This window comes from Hemibagrus wyckioides, linkage group LG11, assembly GCF_019097595.1.
Source record: "Hemibagrus wyckioides isolate EC202008001 linkage group LG11, SWU_Hwy_1.0, whole genome shotgun sequence".
NCBI classification, from domain to species: Eukaryota; Metazoa; Chordata; class Actinopteri; order Siluriformes; family Bagridae; genus Hemibagrus; species Hemibagrus wyckioides.
The window spans coordinates 8758595-8769890 of NC_080720.1; the positions used below are offsets into that span (position 1 = coordinate 8758595).

Sequence of the window (11296 nt, forward strand, 5' to 3'; positions counted from 1 at the left end):
TTTTTCTACACATCAATAAATGCTTTTATACAAAATTGCTATTGGGTTTTATTCTGAGCCAGTGAAATAATGAAGAAAATTATAACCAGATCAAGCAGGTAATGTGAACCTCAAAAAAAAAAAAAAATACCGTGCATGTGTCCACACGAAAAAATAAAAAGATATAAATTGAATAAAATGCATCGCCTGCGTGCCCCATAAAACAAAAATGATGGGAAGGGACACGTCGGAACACAATGTCATAAAGCTGAAATACCAGAGGAACAAAGGTGCACACAATCTTTCGCCACCTCCTTCTTTCACAGGAGTTAATGACTGGTATTAAAAAAATCCATTACAACTGTAAATGTTATCAGGTCACAAAGGGGCTATAGTGTTACAGCTTGAACAAGCCCTGCAGTCACACACAAATACACACAGAACTAGGATCATGAAATGCTTCCGATTCAATACATGCAGAAAATGAGAAATCAAATAGAGACAGAGACGCAAATGGAGCTAAAGGAGAAAAGGACGGCTTGACTAATTCAGTGATGAACCAAAAGCATTGAGGAGCTTGACTGGTTGTTAGACCTCTAGTTTTAAGTATGGAGAAAAACGCTTGGGGGCATGTTGCTATAGGAAAATAATCAGTGATGAGGTGGTGTGATGCAGCCTAACACAATAGTGATTATTTTCCAATAACAGCGTGCCAAAATGTTTTATTACACTTACGCTCAATGATTTCATTTTTCATTGATTAATGAATGTCGATATATAGTTTTATCCATATATAGTTAGGTTTAATGTTGCGGATCATGTTCCTGTTCATTCCGATGACAATAAACTGCCTCTGTTGAAATGAATAAGACAGAAATGCACTTTATTACGCTACTTGGGAAACAAAACGTGTGCCTATAATGGAGCACTGGAGGCTCCTTCCAAAATGTTTATTAGTCTATTATATAGAGCATTCACCATACAAGTCTCTGTAAAAAAAAATTGTTACCATAGAAATGATGAATATTAATACTTTGCCCTACAAAGTGAAACAAAGTCGATTTGCCCAACAGCCAGAACTATTGATCGAGCCACTGTTTAAGAAAAATAATCAAAACCAATCAGAAATAAAAATCTAACAATGCTTGAATGTAATGATGTGAATGCACTGACGAGCATGGAAACCCAGAGGTCAGGACTTTTCTTCTGTGAATGTTCAGTCAGGCTGAAGAGACTGTGGAGTTCTGTGCTTTGGCCAGACACAAGTCATGTAAAATCACAGCCAAAAAAATCCACATCCCAAGCCTTTTTATTTCCAACAAAAGGTGGCCATGTATATGAGAAAACACAAGTAGCGTTAATGGGCCACCTTGCGCTTTTGTCCTTCACGCTGCCTCTGGGGGTGATAAAGTGAGAGAGTTATATGATCCACCTTGAGCAGAAATAGGATGGTTTGCGTGGCCAGCAGCTGTTGTTCAGGTCGGCCTTCTTAGCCACTGCCAAATAAAGAGACAAGATCAACATGAAAACTGCAGCACACTGCACTACAGTGTGTCTGTATATGAAGCGATCATGTCAGATCACCAATTTTAACGACTTTTGTTCATTTTAGATTTAGGATGTCCATTTTAGCTTCTTGAAATTCTTGCACAGATCTGGAAAATCAGGAAGGATGGAAAAATTCTGTTAACACTGTAACGGTTAAGGTAGGTTTAATTCCATTAGGCAGGTTTTCGGTGTTTGACATACTAATAAATGGTGTGTGAAGTAGACAGCATATCATAAATAACATCACTTGCTAAAATAAGAATTAGATAGCAGATTCAGATTTCCTTTAAGTGTGAACATCTCCGTCTCAGATTTCGGGACTCTCTCAGAGTGGTAGCCAATCAGCAGCAAGCATGTGACGATTCTGTCGCGTGTCGATTTGCTCTTGTCTATCCGACTGAAATTTTGACACGAGGTCCTGAATAAAGTATTATTTATTTTTTATTTCTCCTCTCTAATGCAGAAATATCACTTCATGATGGAGTCAGTGGCCTTTAAAATGATCTACTGAACATAAAACTGAATTTTTTTTTCTTCCCAGAAGGTAAGAGCCAGAAGACGACTGTTACTGAATTTGTGCATATTCTGTAGCCGCTCTAATGGGACAGCACAGGCCAGAGGTAAAAAACATATTTTTGCAGCAGCACAGCACAATCTAGACTGTAGAATCAACATTTTGTCAGAGAGCAGGTAAAAAGGAACGACAGCCCTTGTGGAGAGCAGGTTGTGTATAAATGAGAAAGTGTATGCAGTGCAGTCTGCTTTTGACATCTACACATTTAGATTGACTGACAGCAGCCCAGATGTCTCTCTGCCTCCAGGCTGACGGGCTGCTCGCTGCACATCAAACACCCTGACACTACCATCTCCCAGAAGACACACAGATCCCATTTACAAGTTTATATTAATGAAGGAAAAAAAAAAAAAGACTTGCCTTAAGATGTTCTTCAGAAACTCATAGGAACTGCCAGTCTGTGTTGTACCTGTGAAATGGATTACAAACTTCCCATTCAGCATCTCTGATAAAAACATATAGGCAAGATTTAAAAACAGGTATAATAGCAGAACAATAGAAAAGAACACTAACATTAGCTGTGAAATGTGTTACGATCTATATTCAAGCAACGCAACTAAAATGCCTCATAGAAGCCCCACAGAAAGCTACTCAAATGATATTAATGTATTAAATCCAACAGATAAACGTGGTCATAAATGCTTATGAAGCATCGTCGCTTTAGAATGCTGAAAAACAGCTCGTCACCTGTCCGCCCGAAGGCGCTCTAATATACAGCGTGGCTTTAATTGGGTCTGTGTTTTCCAAAGAAAAAGCATAAAAAAGCATAAAATTCACCGCAAGCAGCCTCCATTTATCCATCAGCAGCCCCTGATTGATGTGATGAGAGTAGAGGCTCTGACCCTTTCCCAGCCAACTGCTGAAAACCTATTTGTTTTATTACATTTTTAAGGAATCTTTCTTTAATACAGTCTATTAAGGCTGTCTTACAAATCTCCCCTGACTCGACCCCATCTACGGCCTGATCAATTTTTATACTGCTGATCCGTCCCCTTCCTCCTCATTTTTCCTCCACAAAATTCACATTATATAGGATTTTCTTATGGAACATTTGCCATAAAAATATGTTACTACCCCTCGTGAGGTGAGCAGGCGGCTGCTTCCCGATGACAGAGGGCTTCGGTGAAGATAAAACTTGTTTCGGCGGTAAGCAGAACTGTTTAAATGTTATTTATTTTCATGCTCCAAAGAAAATATATTGTGAAGGGCAACATTGATTTAGCACATAACAATGTGTCTAGAAGGGCGTGCTTTGGGCGGAGGCAAAGGCCGATTTATGAATCCTTTGCTCAACTCATTTAATTGAATTTTCCAAATCTCTCGCAACACACAAATAATCAATACCTGAGCTGTGAACTTGCTTCAGAATGATATTGCTCTCTTTTTTTTGTGCTCATCAGCACATGTTTTGTGTGACTGCTGGTAACTTTGTAATGTTTGAAAACATCAAGAAATGCACAGTTCAACTGTTCAAAGGGAAGCGACACTGCACCAAAAAGATGCCAAAGTTTAGAGTGATATGCCGTCATAATGGATGTTTACAAAGGCCAGTGGGAAGATTTAGGGGATGATATACGCCCACTGTTGAGGGCATGGATTCAAAAGTGTGTCTGTGGAAGTTAAAGCATCCATGTGAATTTTCTCAGCTGTCTTGGCACCATCACACCGCCTGGCACTCGGTTCAGCAATTACTCAGACTGGTCTCATGTCCATCATGGCAGTTTGGGCACATGTGTGGGGATTATAACAAGCTCTATCACTTCTGATGTACGCAGGAACTGTTTATGATAATTACAGGAAGGAGAAAGTGATCTTCAATACCATACTCCATTAACTGAAATAAATCACCATTGCATTCTCCCTCAGTCTACACGTTTCTCCAGTTTCCTCTCACTTCCTAAAAACATGCCATAGATCTCTCAACTGCTCTAATGTTCATCTAGGTGTGAATGAGTGTGTGAACGTGTTGAATGAGTGTGTGAATTTGCACGGTGCCCAGCAATGGACTAACATGGTGTGTTCCCAGGGTTTGCTCTCAAACATTTTTTTTTTTTTAGCCAGAGACTCATTTAAATGTGAAATAATTTACACTGACCTCCTCAAAACAGATTTATCGTTATCAACATAATCCAATATTCGGATATTAGGCTCATGTATACCATCTTTATTTCTGTTTATTTGTTAGTATTGTAGAGCTTTTTAATTCCTGAACTTTCCACCAAAAGAACTCATTAAGGACCAAGTTGCCATTACCTTTACATTTCTGGCATTTGGCAGATGCTCTTATCCAGAGAGGCTTACAATTTATCTCATTTTATACAACTAAGCAATTGAGGGTTAAGGGCCTTGCTCAGGGGCAGCTTGGTGGACCTGGTATGCAAACTCACAACCTTCTGATCAGTAGTACAACAAATTAACCACATCCCCCATTATATAGACCATTTGTTTTTGAATCATTGAGGTTTGGATGATACCTATTCAATGTGAGTGACCAGATAAATGACCGATAACTCAATAATAAACGTAACTTTGGCCAATGTAACAAAACAAAACAAAAATCACAGACCCACTGACTGCTCCATTCATCCCACTTCAATAAGAACTGCTCTAAATGATCTGACTGACCAACTTCTTAAAAAGTTTACAAACAAAGAAGGCCATTAACTAGATTTCTGATGAGTTTGTCTTGGAAAACATTGACATTTTGAAGCCGTCTCATTTTCTCGTATGTCTCTGACATGGCCTTTAAGCTTTTGCAGTACTTCAGGGCTTGAAAAGAGCAACATGACTGACCATGACTAATGTGCTTAAATGCCTACTGGACTTTTTTTTTTTTTAACTCATTCATTTCAACTACTTCTATCAGTTTAGAAAATGTCCTTCATATATTCATACTGAAAATAAAAAACAAAGATGACCAAGTATAAGTTAAACAGATATTAAGATATTAGCATTGATTTAGATTCGTCATTCTCATGCCCCAAGCCATTCTCACCTTCAAGATGCTAAAAATGTATTACTCAAGATGCTATTATATGTAATCAGTACTGTCTCTAGAGGAATTGAACTAAACACCGAAGGTAATTATGACAGCAGGCAATATCACTTCAATTACAGTCTTAAACACACACCTATGCAAAATATTTAACCCCTTGTTTTCCATATAGTAAACCGACAGGATCATCTGCCCTGACGCATCCATAGTTAAGTCGTAAACTACAATGTTTACTGAAGGCTCGATTCTCCAGGCTGAGCTAACGATGTGTAAAGGTTCTATTTTGTTGTTGTAAGCGAGGCTCTGTGCACTGATACATTTCATGCTCCATCATGTGATCAAAAATGTGACATTCCTGTGGTGCCAGGCCCATGCTCTGAGGTCCTCCAGTGTGACTAATTTAAGCAAGTTTGGGCAACCTTATCTTAAAATTGTTTTGAACTTCAATACAATTCTCCCATTCACCCGCTACAAGTCACCATTATGTGACTGAATCACAAGTACAGCTTGGCTGAAGGCTGTATATGTGCTTGAAATAATCAAATTAATTCTGTCTCATGAAGAGAAGTGCGTGGTTGTTTGTGTTATGAAAACTAATGTTTTTTTCTCGAGAAGAGCGAGTCTCTTATTCTGGCGGTGGCTGCAGTGAACATTTACGGTTCTTCAGCATCGAGTTAAATGCCAAACTGTTCTCGAAGCTCGAAATGTGAATGAGGCCAGGAGCTTTCCGAGCTTGAAATCGATCATGAGCCATAAATAAGTGGAACTCCAAATGTTTTCTTTCCCTGACTCATTTAAGCAGGGCACAAAGGTCTCGACCATAACACTGTAGTCATCTGAATGAATACAGGAAACTGCACAACTAAGCAGAATAAATTAGAGAGAATTTGATGTAGCTGTATTTATATTAGTGCTGCATCTTTATACTGTATTAGATACACTCAATTTCAGGCCACTTACCTTGAAGCCACTTCTCGTGCACTCGTGTTGCATTAACCTCGCAGTTCACTTTAGAAGCTGTAAGAAAAAAAAAGAAGAAGAAGTGCTTAGACTCAGAAAAAAGTCTGTTTACTCCATTTCGGAGTCTATTCAGGAAATAGTACAGATGTGTATAGACTGCTAAACAGATCATAAGTGAGCGTTTCCTAATAAATTTGGACACACAACGTGATGAGGACTCACACAGCTCTTTGTGTCTCTTCAATTCATTGTGCAAGTCAGCAGGACCCATCAGCAAGAAACTCCTCAGCTCACTGTTGCCCTCTACAGGCTTCAATATACAAAAACATAAACCTGACACATTACATACTGTATACTGTTACTACAAGGAAAGGTTACTTTTGCTCTGGAGCTATAAAGGGGTGTCCAAATGCAACATACGTACCAATAAGGACTCGAGATCTTGCCTGGTCTTCATTAAGGCCTCTAAAGATCCTTCCAATTTAGACCTGAGAAAATCCAGTCTGAACAAAGATTCATTTTTAATCAGAAGGCTTACCACAACATCCGCATCATCCCAGACCTATTGTTAACATCAGCCAACAAAAATCAAAAGTCACATGAAGTGTTCTTTATAAACTATCATGCCTTTTCCAGTGGTCTAAATCCAGTCATGGTCACAATTTGGCACTAGAATAGCTCTTTCCAAATGAACACATTCCTAAATTAATGATAAGCTCATTCTCGTTATTGATGTTTTTATATATATTTAACTAGCTTCCTCTTAAATGACTTCACTATAAAATTCAAAACTAATGCTTGTCTTGATGGATTGAGAGGGGGCTCTGTGTTAGTATGCGTTGAAGGGGAAATAGGTCTTTCTTAAACACTCCTTAACCAACTATTTTTAGTGCTGTGTAAATCAAAGAAAGGATTTTGGCTGGTGATGAAGCTCCCTCCATGTCCTGTCATTAAATTCTGATCAGTCATAATGACCATCAAGCTGAGCGGGACGAAGGAAATATCCTTTAATGATGAGAGATATCCTTTCGTTTTAATGGTCCGACAATGCCCGTAGCAGAAACGACATAAAAATTAAACAAGGCTGGAGCACACAGTTTAAATAGAGAAATGCTAATTTCACACAAAACACAGCTGAATATATGAGTTACATATTTACAGGCAGGAGACAAATTTCTTGTTTTTGGGTCCAACTAGCTGGCATGCTTTGGCCTTACTTGTCCTCTCCAGGGGCTCTATAGTTCATATCAAAGTTTTTCTCACCAAATATCTTTGTTATATGAATAAAAAAATTCATCTTAATGGGTGTGGTCTTCTCCAGGATGACCCCACCCTCATCTACAGGGCACAAGGACTCACTGAATGGTTTGATGAGTCTGAAAATATTGTAAATCTTATGCTAGGGTCATTATGACTCAACCCAGTTGAATGCCTATGGGAGATTTTATTAGACAACACTCCATACCACCATCGTCAAAGTACTATGTGAGGGAATATTGTTAGAAGAATGGAGTTTCATTCCTACATTATAGTTTCAGAGACTTGTACACTAGGTGACCTGGTGGCCTGTGGTGACTCAACATCTTGCTAAGATGATTTATGCTGCTTTTGATTTGTCACATGTATGCAACTAATTAGATGGCATCAATACATTAGGTAATACATTAGGGTATTGCACAAAAACCATCACACATGCTATATTTCCTATAATGCAGTTCTGTACTGAACACCTACTATATGGACTACTTTAGTCATCTTTCTATCAGTTCTGTGGTCACTCTGCAACAGAAAAGCTTTACAACATATTATATCCTGCATAATAACATACCTAAATCCTTACACTGCTTTAAATACAGTATATTCACTGACCTCTCTGTTTCTGTCTGCGTCTCTTGTGCTTCCAGGGCATTGACAGTGGTCCCACTGGTTTTGTAATTACCTGCTGATGAAGCACTAAATGTCAGTAATTCATCACATTACAGTGGACAATGATATTAGTGACAGTTAAAAAGAGGCACAGTCTAATAGCAGGATTCTACAGAGCTGACAGTGCTAAAGCTACCGAGGCACTCGATGATACGTTTATAAACACCTGAATAAAGATGTATTGTAACAAAGCGGGGTTGAACGCTTAATTCTGATTGGTCAGAAGGTGTTGATTCATTTTCTATAACAATATTTTGCATGGTTTATATAAGTGCAGATTCATTTCTATAGTAAACAACTTACATAAGAGAAAAACAGGTTACAAGTGTGTTTTGAGAGGAAATGTTTATCTAATAACTAAGATGGTGTATCTCAAATATAACATAAGTGCCAACAGGAACTAATTTTTCAGTGGATGTTCCACAGTTTTAATCACAACTATATATGGATAGAATGATTGACACGTCAGCTGAGGTAAAAGAATAAAACACTGGGAAGAATGGGAAGAATAAAACCTACTGTAGGCGGTATATAATTCAGTTCTGATTTAATGATGCTTCTGTACATTGTGATAGTTGTAGTCATAGTTATCAACATACTGTATAGTATGTATAAATACCATAATAATTGTGGACTCCAGTACCTTGGGTTTTGCCTGTTGGGGTCATGGGCTTCGTTCCAGTCAAAGGAGAATAGTTCTTGTCTCTGGTGTGCCTCTTGACTGGCGTCTACAGTAAGCAATGTTGAACATTTACATTTCTGGCATTTGGCAGATGCCCTTATCCAGAGCAACTTACAATTTACACTATATTGCCAAAAGTTTTGGGACACCCCTACAAATCATTGAATTCAGGTGTTGGGCTCGGCCTCTTAGTTCCAGTGAAAGGAACTCTTAATGCTTCAGCATACCAAGACATTTTGGACAATTTCATGGTCCCAGCTTAGTGGGAACAGTTCGGGGATGACCCCTTTCTTTTCCAACATGACTGCACACCAGTGTGAGTCCTGACCTCAACCTGATAGAACACCTTTGGGATGAATTAGAGCGGACACTGCGAGCCAGGCCTTCTCGTCCAACATCAGTGTCTGACCTCACAAATGCACTTCTAGAGGAATGGTCAACAATTCCCATAAACACGCTCCTAAACCCTGCCTTCTGAGAAGAGTTGAAGCTGTTATATCTGCAAAGTGTGGGCCAACTCCATATCACATTCATGTGAAGGTAAAGGCAGGCATCCCGGTTTTGCAATGGCATGCAGTCTCATTCATCCCAAAGGTGTTCTAACGGGTTGAGATCAGGACTCTGTGCAGGCCAGTCAAGTTCCTCCACACCAAACTCAGGGATTCAAACTGACAACCTTCCAAATACAAAACAAACATCTTACCAGCTGAGCTACCACATCCCCCAATTGAACAATTAAGTAATACATTTGCAATTTCATCAGGTAAACCTACCATGCATTTCCCTCATGGGATCAATAAAGTCTGTCTGTCTATCTATCATTATTGATTGTAGTTCATTTGTCGTTGTGCACAATTTGTATTCATCTACCATCCTTCAGTAGAAAGGGACCACCACTGACCAGTTAATGTTTAATATGTGGACTATTCTGTTGAGTTGATGACAGTTAATCCATTCAATTTTGTTCTGTTGTCTTGTCTAATTAGTGTTCCTTGTAATTATTGTGTATTCTGCACTCGTCTCACACTGTTGGTGCCTTGTGTGTACTGTTTTACTGTACTCTACTGTGCATTGTAGGTCAGACAAGGGAATAACAAAAAACGCAATAACAAAAGGAATAACAAGAAAACTCAATATTGAGCTACAGTCTTCAACTGTACACCTGCAGAGATGGCTCAACAGGGTTGTTGTGTATAATAAAATACTGAGTAAAAGTAATACTCTGTTAGTTGTGCCTGAGACTGGGTCACTACCAAGCTGAAAATGATCACCCCCCCCAAACCATATCTGGTTAGCAGCGGTACAGTTTTACTGAAAAATGGATAGAATGGGCTTCAGTATTATAACTTTAAATTGACCTACAAACACCGACCAGGCATAACATTATGACCACCTGCCTAATATTGTGTTGGTCCCCCTTTTCCTGCCAAAACATCCCTGATCCGTCATGCACTGTGTATTCTGACACCTTTCTATTAGAACCAGCATTAACTTCTTCAGCAGTTTGTGCAACAGTAGCTCGTCTGTTGGATCGGATCACACGGGTCATCCTTCACTCCCCACGTGCATCAGTGACCCTTGGCCGCCCATGACCCTGTCGCCGGTTCACCACTGTTCCTTCCTTGGACCACTTTTGATAGATACTGACCACTGCAGACCGGGAACACCCCACAAGAGCTGCAGTTTTGAAGATGCTCTGATCCAGTGGTCTAGCCATCACAATTTGGCCCTTGTCAAACTCCCTCAAATCCTTACTCTTGTCCATTTTTCCTGCTTCTAACACATCAACTTTGAGGACAAAATGTTCACTTGCTGCCTAATATATCCCACCCACTAACAGGTGCCATGATGAGGAGATCATCACGGCACCGCTTGGTGGTCATAATGTTATGGCTGATCTGTGTATACAATAGCAGGTGATACCACACTAGAAAATCAGATTAAAAACCAGTCAGGCTGTGAGCTCACATTTTCCTTTTCTTCTACCTGAATTCTTCTTTTGACACTGTGAAAGAAGAAAAAATATGGTGATGAATTCTGGTATTTTTTACCAAACTCTAACAAACACAGATCTCAAAACACATCCAGAATTGGCCAGCCTTAAGCACATAAAAACAAGCTAACAACTAAGAAACTAAAAGATGTAATCTATAGTCTGCGATAACAAGCTAAAGAAATCAAAATACAGCTTTCGGGGTATAAAGTTGCAAGGCTGAAAATACTAGCATAGCAAAGTCAACAAATCTGACTTACGGCATTGTTTTTACGACTTTTTATTAACCGTTTTAACTTCAATGGATGCTGTTTGTATTTTGGCGCCGCGCGGCGGTGATATACGGCCCCGGGAAACGACCGAATAAATAAATAAATAAATAAATAAACTTTCATATACTTTGAGTTGTATATCTTGTGTATACATTTTATATTATACGTCAACGTCGTAGAACAATAAACTGTTATTCTTAGACACACATTTATATATAAACACAGATTTTTTTTTTTTTTACAAAGTGTTTGAGGAACGTTTTGTGAAGTTGTTTTCCCCGGATAAAGTTTAACTGCGCACCAATGACTGAGAGTTGGTGAAGACTCCAGTTGCCACGGCCATGATTTTTAAGCAAATTCTATCTAA

The 11296-nt window shown here is 39.0% G+C and overlaps 1 protein-coding gene across 2 annotated transcripts; it reads right to left on the bottom strand.

The window, feature by feature from the left end:
• Nucleotides 1-20: 20 nt before the first annotated feature.
• itgb3bp (integrin subunit beta 3 binding protein) lies at nucleotides 21-11026 on the bottom strand. 2 transcript variants are annotated; one of them, XM_058403736.1, is made up of 9 exons: nucleotides 10918-11026; nucleotides 10633-10669; nucleotides 8626-8710; nucleotides 7926-7995; nucleotides 6481-6559; nucleotides 6279-6366; nucleotides 6057-6113; nucleotides 2462-2510; nucleotides 21-1475 (listed from the first exon to the last, which is right to left on the bottom strand). In XM_058403736.1, the coding sequence occupies exons 1-9, from the start codon at nucleotides 10920-10922 to the stop codon at nucleotides 1469-1471; spliced, it is 477 nt and encodes a 158-aa protein (XP_058259719.1). In that variant the 5' UTR covers nucleotides 10923-11026; the 3' UTR covers nucleotides 21-1468. The 2 variants fall into 2 exon arrangements, with proteins under 2 accessions (XP_058259719.1, XP_058259718.1); XM_058403735.1 differs by having other exon boundaries at nucleotides 7926-7998.
• Nucleotides 11027-11296: the final 270 nt, after the last annotated feature.